The sequence below is a fragment of the Ochotona princeps genome, chromosome 4 (genome assembly GCF_030435755.1).
Source record: "Ochotona princeps isolate mOchPri1 chromosome 4, mOchPri1.hap1, whole genome shotgun sequence".
NCBI classification, from domain to species: Eukaryota; Metazoa; Chordata; class Mammalia; order Lagomorpha; family Ochotonidae; genus Ochotona; species Ochotona princeps.
In genome coordinates, this window is record NC_080835.1 from 109,679,148 (window position 1) to 109,697,463 (window position 18,316).

General features: G+C 45.2%; 1 protein-coding gene across 5 annotated transcripts in view; it reads left to right on the top strand.

Annotated features, from left to right (window-relative positions):
* Nucleotides 1-2,056: 2,056 nt before the first annotated feature.
* PRDM10 (PR/SET domain 10) overlaps nt 2,057-18,316 on the top strand; it is a 59,006-nt gene continuing 42,746 nt past the window's right edge. For 3 of the 5 annotated variants that reach the window (XR_009245369.1, XM_058664104.1, XM_058664105.1), the window contains exons 1-3: nt 7,198-7,253; nt 15,753-15,978; nt 17,591-17,832. Coding sequence is in view for 2 of the 5 variants with exons in the window: in XM_058664107.1 (XP_058520090.1) it covers nt 2,272-2,340; nt 4,761-4,925; nt 7,194-7,253; nt 15,753-15,978; nt 17,591-17,832 (762 nt within the window). In the remaining 3 variants the exon portion in view is untranslated. Of the gene's footprint in view, nt 2,341-4,760; nt 4,926-7,193; nt 7,254-15,752; nt 15,979-17,590; nt 17,833-18,316 lie in introns of those variants that run through there. The other 2 variants (XM_058664107.1, XM_058664106.1) reach the window with 2 other exon arrangements.

The following is an 18,316-nucleotide window of genomic DNA, read 5'->3' on the forward strand; positions in this document are numbered from 1 at the left end:
TAGCCTGGACAGTGGGGGCCGTGGAGGCGTAGCACATACTCTGCCCTCTTCCCCCCCATCAGCAACTGCTATGCTGGCACACTGATATAGTTAACTGGTTGTCGCGAACACTGAGCCCGGTCACTCGAACAAATGCCACGAGTTGAGAGAATGGATGCTTGCAATCAAGCGTTTATTCAAGTGAGCACACACCAAACAGGACGGGGGAAGCCACCGAGAGCGCCCTTGACTTCGGTCTCGTGGAAGTCTGCTGGGCTTTGGTTCCGGCCTAGTGGGAACCTGCTGGTCTTGGCTCCTGTCTAGTGAGAGCCTGCTGGCTTTGGCTCCGGTCTAGTGGGAGCCTGTTGGCTTCAGTGACTGGGACCAAAGCACCGGTTTTTATACAATTCAGTGGGTCAAGCAAGCGGTTGTTACGACGTTTTGATTGGTTATTACATGTTTACAATGTATTTTCATTGGTTACTTTTACTTCACAAACATGTTTACTTATCTCCAATTGGTTGTAACTTATCTATCTGTAACACACTTGCTCTTAGTTCTGTAAAACATTTTTCACATATTTATCAAGACATATTTTTCTCTTCCTCTTATCATTTTTATCAGAACTTGCTTTTTGTAACATGTTTACTTGCATTAGCACTTCTTGACAGGAGTGACAGGGGAGGTGGCCCCATTTCACCAGTAGTCTAGGAAGATGGAGTCACCTCTGCTCCAAAGCTCCAACATACAGACTATATCCATTATTAAATCACAGCATATTTTACATAAAAGGTCTATTATTATAGCTATTTCTGGGTCATCAATTTCAGACAAAAGTATAATAATATTAAGGATATAATTGAGGTTATTAATAATATTGCTTCCCATATCTCCCATAGACTCATTTTTATTTACATCCATATTAAGTATGTATTGGTGGAACAGCACAGATGCAGATGGAAGTAAATAAACACTTGCAACAGACTGTTCCTGTCACTGGTATAATTAACACAGAGCTGACATTAACCAGGCCAGGATGGCTGCAGCTGGGGAGCAATAAGCTTTTGAGATCTAGATTTTGTGTCTGCTCATGCTTAGTAGTACTTTTTATCTAATTATGTGTTTATCTGAAAGGCAGATAGAGAAATCTTTCATCTGCTGGGTTACTCTCCAGATAGCTACAAGAGTGAGTTGGGCCTGGTGGAAACCAGGAACCAGCAGCTTTCTGAATCTTTCACATGGGTGGCAGGAACTCAAGCATCTGCTGCCTCTCAGGATCAGATTAACAGGAAGCTGGATTGGAAGGCAAGTAGCTGGGGTTTGAACTAGGCACAGATGTGGGATGTGGGCGTCCCAAGAAACAGCTTGAACCCCCCTCCAGCACCACCACACCCTCCTCTAGTAAGGCTTTTGATCTGGTCACTACTCATTTCTGTACTGATCAGATGGGAAACCCTGGCCATTCTTTTCTGTTTGCAAAATTGTCCTGCTGTTCATTTTGAGCAAAGATGTTACAGGAAGTCTGTTGGCAAGGCAAGTAGTTAGGCTGCGCAGCAGTCAAACCTCATCGCTTACCTACACGCAGTATGCAGGGTACTCCTTCTCCATAACACATGCTTTCCATGAACTTTGAAGTCCATATGTTTGTGTAAAACAGCTTTATTGAGTGCCTAGAACACAGCAAAATATATTGTTATTATTATAAATAATATATTCAGTTTTACATTTTTCCCAGATGTGTTGTTTTTAACAAAGCTCTTTTTAAAACACATTCACTTATTTTTAAATGATGTATTTATTTATTTGAAAGGCAAAGTGATGCTGGTGGTTGGGGGAAGAAAAAAGGAGAGAGATCTTCCACCTTCTGGTCCACATCCAGAACGGCTGTAATAGCAAAGTTTGGGCCATGCCGGGCTGGGCGCTGGGAGCTCAATCCTGCATTTCCATGTGGGCAGCAGACTTGGCCATCTGCTGCTGTCTTCCCAGGTGCGTTAGCAGAAAGGCGGATTGCGAGCAAAACAATCAGTTCTCAAAATGGTTCGCATTGCTACAACACAGACTCCAACATACCTTTTTCTTTTTCTCCTCCTTTTTCTTCTGCTCTGTGTGGTTGAAACAGCAATCTCTTCACCTTAAACTCTTGGTTCCCTTTCTGTGTTTTTTCATGGAAATTGCAGAATTGCAGCAAGGCCTTCACGTCCATCCTTCCTGACCACAGGTTCGGCCGACAGATGACTGCCCTGTCCTCTGGCTGGCTGTAGTACTCCGCCCCGGTGCCACCCACTGGGAACCATGGAGTCCAAGGATGAGAGCTCACCGGTATGGCCCACGGCCGCGGAGCACGAGCAGAGCACTGCCCAGGTGAGAACTACCTCTTCCTGGTTGGGCACTGAGAGCAGAGTTTTGGCTGAGTAGTTGGATGCCACTTTCATTTCAGGAAAGGAAAGCTACCATGTAGTCACAGCGTGAGAATACTTCAAAACACCTGTGGAAAAAAGAGTGAGGGTTTACTTTGCTCGATGAGCTTTGGAAATCTCTGCATAGCTTTTCCAGAATATACATTCTCCAAGCACTTTGTGAAGACGCTGCATAGTTGTCTGTAGAATGCTTGGACATTTGAATGCCCCATTCACATGGTTCGCTGTGAGTCAGATGGCTAAGGTACTGCCTGGCTTCTCAGCAACTTACTGCCCTGATTTGTTGTTCATTATTGATGCTGAAAAATAAACCTGTAGTTTGTTTCTCTTATTTTCCCTGAGACAGGATTTTGATTTCCGATGTATCTGTGGTAAGTGGTCTTTTCACAGCTTCGGGACATCGACTTGCAAGGGAGAGTTTTCCCATCCTGAGTCCACAGCTGGGCAGTCAGTCACTTTTTCAGATGCTACGGCCCTTGCTGACCCCTGCCTTTTCATTTGTCAGAGCCAGCTGCTTGCTCCTGTGAAAGTTCTTAGCACAGGCAAATCTCTGCATTTGTGATAAGGATTTGAACTTTGGGATGAGTCAGCAGTCATGTGGCACAGTGGTTTATAAATATTATCAAAACATAAAACTTAATTTTTAAATATCATAGCAAACATACACCTTTTACTTTCACGTTTTGAGAATACCACATAACCACAGTTCTATAACTAAACTCAAGAAGTTAAAACATGTTGGGCCCGGCGGCGTGGCCTAGCGGCTAAAGTCCTCGCCTTGAACACACCACGGATCCCATATGGGCGCCGGTTCTAATCCCGGCAGCTCCACTTCCCATCCAACTCCCTGCCTGTGGCCTGGGAAAGCAGTCGAGGACGGCCCAATGCACTGGGACCCTGCCACCCGCGTGGGAGACCCGGAAGAGGTTCCTGGTTCCTGGCATCGGATCGGCGCGTACCGGCCCGTTGCGGCTCACTTGGGGAGTGAAACATCGGATGGAAGATCTTCCTCTCTGTCTCTCCTCCTCTCTGTATATCCGGCTTTCCAATAACAATAAAATCTTAAAAAAAAAAAAAAAAAAGAAGTTAAAACATGTAAATATATAACTTTCACATAACAAGTGATAAATATTGCAGTAAGTAAAATTGGTCATCTGGCATGATTCAAAATGCCTCAGTCTGAATGTTTACATGTAGTCCATTGCAAAGTGGATAGAAAGAAAGTCTTGCTGATACTACATGTGACCAGGGTCACCATGTGTGGGCACCTGGATGGTGGACAACCAAGATCAGCAGCACCTATTGCACCCCTTATTTCTGGCCAGGAATTCTAGTCTGACAGAATCTGAGCAATAAATGCGAAGTGGGCAAATGCTTGTTTTCCTCTTTTAAGCACTGAACTTAGCTCGAAGATTTGATATCAATGGGGGAAAAAAAGTTACTCTCTTACAGCAATTTAAACAGTGCCAATATACATAAACTTTGTCTTCACAGACAAATCAGGTGTCTGCAGATGCCAAGTGAATCTTGCAGTACAGAGGTGCAAGTTGGCTGTGTTGCTTGATTATTAATGTCTCTAGATTTGTTCCTCATGATTTAATCAGTTATCTGATTCTTGGGATCTATTATCCCCACTGGAAAAAAAAAATGACCTGACCATGTTAGGTCCAAAGTGAATGAGTGTAAGGATGAGAATTCCAACCTAAGAGTGCCTGACTTCAGTATCAGCACATAAATTATTTCTCTCTCAAATGTGCACTTTGGCCATCTGCTTCCCAAGCTTTAGTACCAGACATCAAGCTGTGTGCCAAGCTTCAGCCTTCAAGAATTCATTCCTCCAAAGCTGACCACTCACACTCTTTCACAAAATTTAGTTTCTGCTTAGGTTCTTTAGGTCTTGGGAGATAGAAAATTTACTTAGTTTTGTGACAGTTCAAATCACTTTCCAGACTCCCTTAAAGCTATGCCTGTCTTTTGCTGGGGAGACAGGATTCCCCTACACTTATAGTTTGTATTGGGTAGTGAGTGTTTAACACTAACCAAGCAGGAATTTTCAGTTATTCATTCAGGATCAGTTCACCACTCCCTCAGGACTCTCCAGAGGAGCTACCTGCATTGGCCATTTGAGGCAAAGGGCAGTTTAAGGGAGGTGCCCACCATTATTAAACAATGAATCAGTGACAAGGTCCTTGGAGCCTGTCTCCTCCCGATCACTGGCCCCGCAAAGCTGAAGGTCTGTCAGTTTCTGTGTGTCGTTCTCTGGGCTCATTTAGAGATGCAGTGGACGGGGTCGCTGTGTCCTTCTGTGAGGCTGACTTTGTGCCATGAGGACAGGTGCTGCAGACATGCCTGCTTTTCCCCCAGGTGCACTTTGTTCCGGATGCTGGAACCGTGGCTCAGATCGTCTACACTGATGACCAGGTCCGCCCGCCCCAGCAGGTGGTGTACACGGCAGATGGTGCCTCCTACACGTCAGTGGACGGGCCAGAGCACACCCTGGTGTACATCCATCCGGTAGAAGCTGCACAGGCACGTGAAGTATTATTTGTTTATAACTTACTAATTGATTCACCAGGTGCTTGTGTTCTGTCTCCGCCAGTCCTTGTGCTGGGTGCCAGTGATAAATATCCAGGTAAGTTTGCACTCTTAAGGAGCCAGTACCTTGGCAGAGGAGGGAGAGGTGGTTTCTTTATTTAGGTTGAATACACTAAGGAGTCCGAGCACTAGCTTCACATCAGCTCTCGTCCCCAGTGACCACAGACCAGATCGTAAACTTGTCATTTTTCTCAAGAACCAGGCTAAAGATGACATTTTGTTCTATAAAGTTTAATTGGAGATGGCTCAATAAAAACACACAGATCATTTTACTTAAATGTGTAAGCATAGGAATGTACCAATTTATCAGCCCCTATTTATTAACAACTCAATGATTTATAGGACTATAAAGAAGCAAAGATGTTTACTGATAAAAGCTGTATCATTATAGACAATTCTATTTTTCTGGCAATGTTTTCCAAGTGTGTCAGACAAAATTTCCTTAATGTTTACATGTTGCCTTTCTTTTTAAACTTTATTGATTTTAGAGGCAGAGAGAGACAGAGAGACAAGGCAAGCATTTCCTTGTCTGCTGGTTTTCTCCAAATTCTTGCAACAGCTTGGGCTGGGCTGGGACTGAGGCTGGGAACTGGGAACACACACTTGATACGGAAACCCAGTTCCTTCAGTTCTTGCCACTGCTTCCTAGGCTCTGAACTGGCAGGAAGCTGGGTCAGGAATCGGAGCCAGGAATCAAACTTAGGAACTGCCCAATGGGACATGCACGTCTTTACTGCTAGGCCTAAATATTTTCCTCTAGATGCCATTTTCTGTAGTTAGCACTTTATGCTGTGTAAAGTATGCATGTTTTTTTAGGGCGGATATTGTAGCTCAGGGGGTTAAGTCACTGCTTTGGATCCCACCTTGGAGTGCCAGTTTATGTCCTGGCTAACCCACTTCCACTGCAGCTGGTCCATTCCAGTTAGTCCTCCTGAAAGGCAGCAGATGATGTTTCCAATGCTTGTGTCCCTGCCGTTCGTACGGGAGACCCAGCTGGGATTCCTAGCTGCTGGCCTCAGCCCGACACAGTCCCTGTAGCAGATGGAACATCTCTGTCTTTTCATCTCTCTGTGTCACTCTGCCTTTCGAATAAGTAAATCTTATTAAAAAAAAAAAAGCAAAGCTTCATACTGTGATCATAGAATCCTGTTGCCTTCATGCAATATTTAATCCAGAGAAATCACTCCCAAGAAGAAATGAGGCCCACCTAACCAATACTTTTCAAATCTATAAAAAGATGGTGCTTTTGCAATGACTCTGCTTAGTTTCAGATCTCCAACTACAATAAAAAAATAAGGTTATAGAGTTCATAATAATATCCTGTGCTCAACCTGTAGTTTTTACCAATCTTCTTAAATATCTATATTGCAATTTTTTAAAAATGTCAAATCTTGGAAATCTGACTATGGCTAAAACTCTGATTTACATGCCTCTGGAATCAAAACTTACCCATAGTTTGCTAAAGGATTGGGCAAATTAAAGTCTTTTTAAAAGCTTTAGAGGAAAAGTAGGATTTTTTTGTTTTTGTTTAACTGGAGTAGAGAAGGTAACGTGTGTTTTGGTTGTAGCAGTTTGGAAGATTTTCCTTCTTCAGTAAGCTCTGCTGCATTATGACCCAACTTTCTGAATGTTTATAATAATTTGTTGTTGTTTTTCATTTTTCCAAATGGCTATTGGCTATATTCGCAAAAGGGTGTGTGTTACATTAAGGCCAATGTATTTTCCTTCTACTTTTCTGATAACAAACCTGCCTGTACGTTTGAAAGAGCTGTGATCCATACATGCACTAGTCCTCTTACATGTCTGTGCAGCCCATCCGTTTGCGTTTAGTCACAGGTGTGCCCTTGTGAGTGGTGTTGTGTGAATGGAGATACCCCACTGACAGCATGGGTTTACATTTTCGTGACACATCTTTTTAAATTAGCTGTGTCAACCTCAGGAAAGGCTTTGCTGAGAGTGTAGTCGTGAGGTGTGTTTGCCATTTGGGCTGGGTGGCTTAGGCCATCTCTTTGGAGCCATCTGAATGAAAGGCTTTGGCTACCTGTGAGATTCCCATCTCTGTCTTGTTAATGAAGGATTACTGGCTATAATAGCAGGGAACTCTCCCACGAAGTAGTGCCTTGCAGCCTGATCGGGTTTCCCATGTGGGTGAGCTGACTCAGGATCTACTGATAACTCTTGTTTCTTCTTTTTTTGGTCTAGACTCTGTTTACAGACCCAGGCCAGGTAGCTTATGTCCAGCAAGATGCTACCACTCAGCAGGTAATGGATGGCTTCTCGCCTTTGGGGGGGTGGGAGTGCTGGTGTGGGTATTTTTCTTCCCCTCTCCACTGTGCCCTCTCTGGACATTTGTTTCTTGTGCTCTCAGAACCTTCTCCAGCTCTTTCCATGAAAACATTGAAAGGCATAGCATAACACTAGCAAATCCTGATCAGTGATTGTTGAGACAGCCTGGTAATAAAAAGGAATTGAAATGTAAAAACAAGCATACGAATAGATCATTGGTTTCAAATTTCAAAGACTGATCAGAAGTTTTAGAAGCACCTCTGCTTTGTATTTTATTTTTTCTTTTGTTTCGTTTGTTTTGGAAGTTGGAAACATTTTTGAAATCTCTATTTTTAAATACTGGAGATAAAAAAAATCCTGTGTAATTAAGGCAGACTTTTAGTGGCAGCCTTCCTCATTCTAAAGAGTTCGGAAGGGTTGGAATTCTTCCTTTTGGAGTGTTTCTTTCTTTTTATTGCCATCTCTAACATGTCCTGTTTGACTATAGTGGGCATTTTGGTGTCAGCATCCCTTAACTTTGTTTTCTGCAAAGAGTATGGAAGTGAAGAAGGAACTTAAGCTGGATGTTGGCAGTCCTGCCTCGAGGGAGTGTGAGCTCAGGGTGAATCTTGCCTCAGTGAGGCTGTTACTAATCCATACCACTGGGTGCCATGACCCACTGATAATTAAATTCTCTCTGGGAAGCACTGTCTGCAATTTTATCTTTTAGTGGATCATCTGCATTCTTCTGTTTTAAAATTTGGAAATTGAGCAGTGGAGAAAGGCATTGAGATTGAAGAGCCTGAATTATTTAGGTTGGGATTGAATTCATTTCTGACTGTCAGAGAATCTTAGGATTTGGGAATCTGAATACATGAAAAAGAACATTTTATCTTATTAAATTTTTTATTTACTTGTTTTTGTTTATTTGGAAGGCAGAGAGATAGAGCGAGCTCTTCCATTGCTGATTCATTCCCTAACTGCCCACAGACAGGGCCACGCAGGTCAAAGCCAGGAACCTGGAGCTCAGTGGCCGTCTCCCATACGAGGGGGGGGGTGGGGGGGGGATGGACCCAGTCACTTGAACCAACATCTGCTGCTCCAGGATAGTAACAGGAAGCTGGAATCCGAGGCTCGGGAGCTTTGGCCTGAATCCAAGCTGAATGGCAGAGTATGGAGTGTCGCAGTGTCATCCTAACTGCTGGCCCAAACACTTGCCCCTTATTTTACTTAAAAAAATTTTTTTTGCAATAAACTCAGCATATTTGACCAAAATAAACTCACTTCTTGTATTAACTGATTTTATCAAGAAAGCAATGGGTGATTATTATGTATGTACCTATATTATGGTGTACTACTATCTATATTCATTATGTTATTTTACATGTAGGCTATTTCCTTTTCTTTTATCACCATATAGAACATTGTGGATATAAGATGAGATTATTTCCTTAGGATAAATAAATTCCCCAAGAGAAATGTTGGAGACATAAAATATGTATGTTTTCCATTCATTGAGAACCAAGTTTTCTGATGAAAATGGAAAAAGATACAAAATAAAGATCAAATGTGTAAAGTAAAAGCCTTAGAATCTTAGACTTGAACCAGAGTTTCCTTGTGAACTTGTGATACATTTTTTCTGAAAAAGCCATGTTTCCTGGTGTAAGCAGTGAAGAGGTTTACGTGCGATGATCACCTCGATTGCAGCATCCCTAATGCCCTTCTGTGGTCTCTTCCGCAGTTGGCCGACTGGCTGTGGAGCGGGGAATGTACAGGCTGAGCTTGGAACATCTTGTCTTCTAAGAATGTCAGAGGGCTTTAGAAACTTCTGTTCTGGCGTCCAGTGGAAAGAACCCAAGGTGTAACCTGAATGGGTTGGCATGGGCTGGTTTGATCTGTTAAGGAAGAATGGGGACAGGTGTTTGGCACAGCAGTCATGTTGCAGCTTGAGATGCCCACATCCCACGTTAGTGTGTATGGTTTGATTCTCGGCTATTGCACTTCCGGTCTAGTTACTTATTAATGCTCACTGTGGGAGGGAGCAGGTGATGCTTCACATGCTTGGATCCGTGCATGGAGGCCCACCTGGGAGCCCAGATGGAGTTCTAGGCACCTGGCTTCAGTCTGGCTTAGCTCTGGCTGCTATGGCCATTTTGGGAGTGAACCAGTAGATAGAAAAGCTCTCTTCTTTCTGTGTCTGCCTTTTAAGTAAAACAAAGATAAATTAAAAAATTAAAGAGTATAATGTCTAATGGTTGACATACATATAAAACCTACAAGTTCATGTTGATATTACAAGACATAACTCATTGGTTGCTCCCTGAGGATGCCAAGGATCACCGTGACATTCTGGAAACTGGTAAGTTGAGGTAAAGAATTCAGCCTTTCTCCCTGCCAGTACCAGGGAACCAATGACTTGGTGAAGGAAATTTCTTAAGGAGGGGGTGACTGACTTGGAATGCCATCACGTTGCATCTCCTGATGAAAACATGAATCGAGGCAGTGATTATCAACAGTAGTGTGAAGTCACTAAAAAGAAGCTGATGGGGAACTTTATCCCAGGCAGCTTAGGGTGACAGCAACCGTGACTCTCTGACCATTGTTCATGTGAGGACCTCTTCCAGGAGACGCCCTTTTGTTCTGTGTCCCCTGGTATTTACCACATTGGAGGTATTCTTTCTGCCCAGATCAAGCCCGAATCCACCCAGGTCTCTAGATTTCAACCATCTGCGCATATGACACATGCATAGAGTGGAACAGAGGAAAAGACATGCAGAGTGCAGTTGGCCAAATCCAGCCCGTAGGAACTCTGTGAGGAAGAAGGGCAGAAAGGGCCACTTACAGATGACGTGGGACTTGTTCCTCATGCACGTAAAACACTTATAAAAGAGAAATACAAGACAGTTGGCGAAATGGCAGCAATTACCAAGTATTTGGTAATATTAAGTAGTGGTTAATCTTTTAGGTATGACTAAAACTAATTTTGTTTTAGCAGTATATGCTGAACCATTTACAGATAAAATGTGTAGTGTATAGATTTTTCTAGTGAGGCGGTGGGTGGAAGACTGGTTAGAATAAAACTGGCTGTGACTTGACAGCTATCAAAGCTGAGGGGGCATATGAGGCTTATCATACTATCTTTTCTTTTTGGTTTATGTTGGAAGTTTGATCGTGTAAACAGAAAAATTATTTTCCTAAGGAAAAATGTGCATTTCCACTAACAATGTACAAGTTGCCCATTTCCACACACACTTCCTTGCTTGCCACATTGGGCATTTGCTTCCTTTTTAAACTTTGCCCATCTGATAGGCAAAATAGCATTTTGTTGTTCTAAGATTAATGAAAGGTTTGTTGCCTTCATCTCCTCTAATCTTCAGAAACAATCTGCTTTGTTTGTACTTTGTACCAAAGGAAAATTGTGTGCAGGCAGCTCCATGAACCTTGGCATCCTGAAACTGTGGAACTATAGGTTTAACGTCTTATCTGATTGTGCTTTCTTTCCAATGAACACAATTCCTTTTTTTTTTTTATTTTTAAGATTTACTTTTATTGGAAAGGCAGAGAGGAAGAGAGAGAAGACTTTCCATCTGTTGATTCACTCCCCAAGTGGCCACAATGGCCTGAGCTGAGTTGAGCTGAAGCCAGGAGCCAGGAGCATCTTTCCGGGTCTCCCACGCAGGTGCTGGGTCCCAAGGCTTTAGGCCATCCTCAACTGTTTTCCCAGGCCACAAGCAGGGAGCTGGATGGGAAGCAAGGCCCCTGGGGTTAGAGCTGGCACCCATATGGGATCTTGGCGCCTGCAAGGCAAGGACTTTAGCTACTAGGCTACTGTGCCGGGCTCCATGAGCACAGTTACTATGGCAGGCTGTAACACCTCAGCAAGTGTCATTCTGTTTGGTGACCTGGATATATTCTGGATACAAAATCAGAGCAGGGGCTTAGCAAAGGTGATGGTTGTGTTGCTTGTTTTCTTTTGTTTTTGCTGTAGTAAAAAAGTGCTTGTTTTTAGTTGTTTATGGTGGGGTCAAAAGCTGTTTTAAGCCTTACCCCCAGACATGTTTCCTCATCCTTAAGAAAGGCACTGTGGGTTTCCAGGTTTGGAAGCATAAAGATCTCTGTTTCTGAAAATGAACATGTGTGGCTCCCCACACACTGAGCAGAAAATCTGCTGCCCTGAGAATTGGTCTCAGTAGGGAACCAAGATGCTTTGTGTTGTGTTTGCTGGGTTCATATTTCACTTCTCAGATCAGTTGTATCCTGAAATGCATTCTGTAGTTTCAGAAATAATTAGAGATTGTATTAAGTAGGAAGGAGGCCTTATGCCATGCATTTAACAATTTGTTTTTCCCTTTACTTTAGTTTGATTCAAACATGATAAAATGCTGCACAGAATTAACGGTGTTTTGTTCCTTATTCTTTTCATCTAAGCAAATTGGCTTGCATTGTTTCCCACCTGGCTGGCTGTCTCTTGCCTGGGCTGCATGAGTGCGGTCACCACAGTGCTCTGTTATGCAGGGGTGGCTGATGGTTACCTGCTCCACTGCCTTCTTGCCAGCGGACTGGATTCCATCCGGGCCATTGTGACCTAGTGGAAAAAGCAAGGCTGAGTCAGAATTTAAATTTCATCCCTGCTTCTTTGGAGCTGTGTGATAATGACTCCTGTCCTCAGAGGCATTTAAGTATATGCCTGGCCACTTGATTCTAGATCATTTATTCATCGAACACATTTTAGTGCACGCCTCTCATGTGTCGACGCCACCTAGAGGGTACCTGGTTCTGACCTGAAAGTGGTTGTCATCCATGTTGCTTGTTCCTTTTTGGGCAGCAGTCGCAGGGTGCTGGAATGGGTTCAACTGCGGCTACAGTCCCTGAAGTGGATACTTGTGTTGGAGTCTTTGCTTTTCCTTCGGTCTTTAGCAGAGTTGCAGCATGCGGAAGGCGAAGGTTGTCAGTACCTTTTCTTCATGATTCGGTTCCATAGGCTCAGGGATTTCCCCTTTCCCTCCTTCTTCCCCCATGCCCTAGTTTCTCTCATATTATTACAATAGTATAGTCCTTCAACAACAGTCATAAGTCCATCATTCCTCTATTCAAGTGTATCATGACATTGTGGGTATAGGCATCCTATTGTCAAGATATATTTTATTTAGCAGTTTCATTGGGAGTCCATGCAAACTGTAATGTGTGCTAGTCTCTATTACACAGTTCCTCGAGATGAATATGTATATGTATATGTTTACCTTTATATCTATTATTTTGTATTTTGCAGGCAAGTTGCCTTGTATCAGAGAGAACATGTATTTGTCCTTTCAGAATTGGCTTGTTTCACTTAGCGTAATGGTCGCTAGATGAAACTATTTTGTTGCGAAGGATAGAAGTTCATTCTTTCTTTAATGGCTGAGTATCATTCCTTAGCATAGATGTCAGCTTTGTGAGCAGTGGTGAGAAGCCAGCAGTAACCTTCCTAGCAGCGTCTGTGAGGGAACAAAAACCTTGTAGCTTCACCAGAATAACCCAGAACTTCTGACTTGGTTCTTGCAGTTTGGCTGTGTGAAGTAAAGGATGGATGAAGAGTGGAGGTGCCTGTATGCTTTGATTTGCTGCATATGTTAGAGGGTGTGTCACTTAACGCTGGTGTGAGGTTGAAGATATAGAGGGAGGGGTGGCGAATCACCTGTACCCCTAGATGGGTGGAGTGAAGTCAGCTGTTTGTAGAGTCCTGTGGGGTGCAGGTGGGTGCAGGGTAAGAGCAGTTGCATGGGCAGAAGTCCTCCTGCTCTTTTTGGGGAGCCCTCACCCCGATGGCCTTTTATTCTGCCTTCTTGTTGTTGGGAGCAGACTCATCTCGCCCGAACTTTATGTTCCTGTGAAAACATTTCTCAGAGATCTGAATTACAAAGGAAGGCATGTCCTGCCCACGCCAGGGCTCCACTGTTAAATGAGTGCGTGTACTACTTGATGAAGCTCATGTTCTCTGCCTCCCGAGCCCTGTGTGCCAGATGTCAGGCCGTGGTGTTGGCCATAGCAGTCTGAACACACCCAGAGCAGTTTCTGTGTGGAAGACATCCTTAGACCAAGGTCCAGATACGCTCAGTAGCATGCTAAGTGATGGCGCCACTCTCTGTGTGTCTGCAGGACTCAGGCTGTCCTTTCCTGAGGGGCCGTGGCAGGCACAGCATGCACTCACGAGTCGGTGACTGCTCACAGCCAACGTCGGTGCCAGGTAGCAGCGGATCTGAAGCTCTGGGGAACAGCTGATGTGGGAGCTGTCAGGCTCGAGATTCTGAAAGATCTTGGCCACTGGAAGGAGGGATTCAAAATCATAAAATGGAATTTATTGGCGATATATGCAAAATCAGCATGTAGATGAAGTCAGCTCTTGAAGGCCTGAAGAGCAAACAGAAGGTTTACGAGCACTCTGCATGGGGGAACAGCACTCAGGGATTGCAGCTACCTAGAAGTTCAAGTAGGATTCTAATTCAGGATGATGCTGTTTCATAACATGTGCAATCCATGGAGGGAGAGCTGAAGACGAGAGGAGGACTAGGGAGCTGGAAGTTTGGCACTATGAGAGATGACAAAACTAATTTGGAGTTTTTAGGTCTTCAGATGCTTGATTGCTGTGGCAGGAATTCACCTGACTCCAGAGCCAAGTCCTGGGCCCCAACCAATATGTATAAATGCAGAAGTACAGGGAGATCTGGCCCCCTGCCAACTGCCACTGAACTGCTCCAGGACGGGGCTGCCCAGGAGAGGTGGTGAGGCCAAGGGCTGGGCAGTGTGGGACCCTGTGGCTCCACATGCCATAGAGTTGAGAGCAGAGCAGGATCAGGGAGGGCTGGAGGCAATGAGCAGGCCTGTTGGAAACTGGAACATGATAAGTTTTAGAAGCTTGGTGAGGCAAACAGCCCGTGGGAAGACAAAGAAAAAGGGACAGCATCTTAAAGCACTTGTTTTTGCTTATTGAGCGGGAAAGGTACAGAGCTTGAATCTGACCTAGGATGCCAGTCAGGCAGTAGAAATAAGGGTGGTTGGAAGGGGTCAAGGATCAATTCATTATTAGAAGCAAGAGAACTTCTTTTCCTGCCATTTCACTTGGTGAAACAGCAGTAACCGATACAAGGTAACCCAAATCTTGCCTTATTCGCAAGAGGTTGACTTCAATGTGATGAAACAAATAGGCACCATTTTCAGTCTCTATTTATGCTTTACAAAAAGATTTATTTATTTTTGTTGGAAAGGCAGATAAACAGAGAGGAAGAGAAACAGAGAGGAAGATCTTTCATCCAATGATTCACTCCCTAAGCGGCCATAATGGCCAGAGCTGCGCCGATCTAAAGCCAGGAGCTATGAACTTCTTCTGGGTCTCCCATATGAGTGCAGGGTCCCAAGGCTTTGGGCCATCTTCTACTACTTTCCAGGCCACAAGCAAGGAGCTGGATGGGAAGTAGAGCAGCCAGGATTAGAACCAGCATCCATCTGGAATCCTGGTGTTAGCAAGACAAGGATTTTAACCACTAGGCTACCAGACCGGACCCCAGCCTCTATTTATGCTGCAGTGTGAATGTGTCCACGTAGACAGGCACATGGACAAAAAATATTTCTCCAACAGTCAGAGAGACGAACACGGAGACAGAAAGATATTTTATGTGATGGTTTCATGGCCAAATGCTGGAGCAGGTGTGGCTGGGCCAAACGGAAAGCAGGAGCCTGGAACTTGATCTGGCTCTCCCGCATGGCTGTCAAATACTTTAGTCACCACCTGCAGCCACCTAATGCATGCCCTCGAAGCTAGAAGCAAAAGCAGGTCAGGGACACGAACTGAAGCAATCAAACACACAGTGTGTGCCTCCCGTGTCTGTTCCTCACCTTGACTTGCAAAGCTCCACTGCTCAAGTGTTTCAAAGGAGAGCTGTCAGCTGGCGCCATTGAATGGGACCAGCCACATGTTGTATGAGGTGTTTAGTTTTTTACAAGGAACGTGATTGAAAGCAGATGCTGTCATCCGTTCCCCTGTGTGGTGGCCACCCTGGAAGGGCAGCAAGGACCTCTAGCCCGTGGTCAGCTCAGATGTTGCAGACTGGTGATCCTACTCGTAGATGCTATGACAAGACTTCTGATTTGCATATCTGAAGTCCCTAGGCAGGCAGGGGCATTTCTTCCAGGCAGCTGTGACAATTCCTGGAGAGCGAGGAGAGTGGCTGTTTCCCTGAGTTCCAGGGGAGGGGGTCCAAGGCTTGAGGCCAGAATCTTGCTGAGGGTGAGTCTCCCACTGGTGCCAGAGGAAGAGGCACCCAAGCTCAGGTGTGGGGCAGAGGACAAGGCAGGGTTGTGGGACTCCTCCTTACGACTCCAGGTGGAGTCATCTTTCCAGGGCCTTCAGGAAGCTTCGTGAAGGATAAACTCCACCACAGCCTCGTGCTGAATTCTTGTGCGTGTGCGCCAGCCAATCAAAAGCAGGTGTCTGCTCACTCTGTGTTTTGAACTGTCCTGCAGGCCACGTTGCCAGTACATAACCAGGTGCTGCCCTCCATTGAGAGTGTGGATGGTTCCGACCCTTTGGCAGCTCTGCAGAACCCTATTGGGAGACTGGAGGCAAAAGAGGAAGAAGATGAGGACGAGGATGAGGATACGGAGGAAGATGAGGAAGAAGATGGTGAAGACACAGATCTGGATGACTGGGAGCCAGACCCGCCCCGGCCCTTTGACCCCCATGACTTATGTAAGTGCAGACACCGAGCTGAACCATGTGGTCTTTCGTGTGACTGGTATGCAGGTGTGTGAATGTGAACACAGCCACGTACACTGGGTCCCTCTCTCCCTGGACACGCTTGCTTGTTTTCCCATGTTACCCACCAGGAAACTGAAACTCAGAGGTGCTTAGACAGCCTGCTCAGTCCCAGGGGTGGTGGGGGTTGGGGCAAGTGTCCCAGCTTAGGGTCCACCAGTGCCAGAGCTTCAGCTGTTGAAGGCACGGGGAGATTGTCCAGCCCCGGGCTGTTCATCCTCTCAGCTGTCAAGTTTGCTTTTGCTGCTTTACCTGCTGACTAAGCACCTTTCAAAATGCTTCTGATGCCCCGGGCGCTGGCACTCCCCACTTGGTAGTGCTTTTCTAGCTCTCCTCGGTCTTAGGGGTGGGAGTTTTCCCAAGGTCCTGGTGGTAAATTGTGAGTCAGCATTCCACCCAGACAGTCTGGCCACGTGTCAGCCTCACGGCCTCCCTGCCGCTCTCTTCTGCCTCTGCTCTCCCTTTCTTGCTGTTGTTTTTCCTGCCCATTGACTGAATTTGGGCCTCACTGATGTGGAATTCTGGGGCTTCCAGAATCTGGGGCCTCACCCGGCTGCTCCTTCACCCTCTGGGTGGCGGCGATAGAACCTGTTTCTGTGGGCCAGTGTCTAGCTCCACATTCAGTCCCAGGGAACCCCCTCCTGTTGTTTCTCCATGGCTTTCCTTAGAAATTTCAAAGCAACTCCTAAGTCAAAAGTACAGAGAGTCACCTTATCCTACAAGTATGAATACATTGAGTATTAGCGCTCCATAATTCTACAATGGACAGGAATTGAAAAGACAGCCCAACTTACCATATCGCATGGGGAGGATGTAAGTTGGTAGGTTGTTGTTGTTTGTGGCTGGCTTTTTTGCTCAAAGATGAGTGCTCACTGGCAAAGGGAGGTTGGGGGCTGGGTCTGTGCAAACTGAGTACTCCTGGAATGTGCTGGGCTAGTGGTACTGCCCACATGCAGGGGCGGCGAGCTGCATTCATTCGTCCTAGCATTGGCCTCATTCAGGGCGATGATTGTGCGCTGAATCCCTGTCCACTCAGCCCTGCTCCGATGAGGCAGCTTCTGTAACTTGTTCCAGCGGCTTTGTCAGATTGTTTTGTTTTTGTTTTGTTTTTTCCCCATTGCAGCTTTGTTGAGATGGAAACTCACCTACTGTAAAATTGACCTATGTTCTTCAGATCTGTTGCAACAGTTAGCCTGATATGGGCTTCTTTTTGTTCTTTTTCAGACGGGTTAGAGTTGGTTTGTGAGTTTGGTGGCCACTCTTTGACTCACTAAACCGCAGAGCAAGAAGTCACAGCTTGCATGTTATTTTTGGCAGGCGTAGGCAAACTCTGTCGTTAAGAGGAAAATTACAGGAATTTTCATTGGTCTATGAAAGCTAATGGATTGAAATTGGCTGGGTGGTGCCACAGGAGTTCATTGAATTTGGCTTGAAAACTTAGATTTGGGATTTTTTTTTTTCCAGGTCAGAAATTTTTGCTTGGGATCAAATCGTGTAAAGGAATCAGGCTGTTGTATTCTTCTTGAAGATCTTCTCTCTTTTGTAGGGTGTGAGGAGTGTAACAACGCCCATTCTTCAGTGTGCCCAAAGCATGGCCCCTTGCACCCAATCCCTAACCGGCCCGTGCTCACCCGCGCCAGAGCGAGTCTGCCCCTCGTCCTCTACATTGACAGGTTCCTGGGCGGGGTGTTCTCCAAGAGGCGCATCCCCAAACGCACCCAGTTTGGCCCCGTGGAGGGACCCCTCGTCAGGGGCTCTGAGCTCAAAGACTGTTACATTCACCTAAAGGTAACGGGTGCTTTAATAAAACACTTTATACTCTGATTCCTTAACAGTTTTTTTTTTTTCAAAGAGCACTCACTTTCTTTCTGCTGACTTTCTAATTTCAATGTCACAGACGTTGTTTGCCTGTGTTTTTCTTTCTGTGCTTAATTTGTTTTCATTGGAAACTTTTCTGTCTGAGCAATAGAACTGAGATTTGCAGGTCAGTTCCTTGTGGCATTATGTGAAGAATTCTGAGAAATGTTGTTTTGAGGAGCAGTAGTAGTTTGCCCAGACTCCCATGATAAAATGCTACCGGCTTGGTGGCTTAAATGGGGGGGGGGGAATTTGTATCCTGTTGAAATTCCCAATGTTAGAAGTCCAGAACCAAGACACAGCTGGTGTGCTTTCTGCTGAGGCTCCCTCCCTGGAGTGCATGCGGCCACCCGCCCGTTGTGTCCTCTCTGTAGGTGTACTTCTTGGTGTCCGCATCTCTCTGCTTTCAAGTACT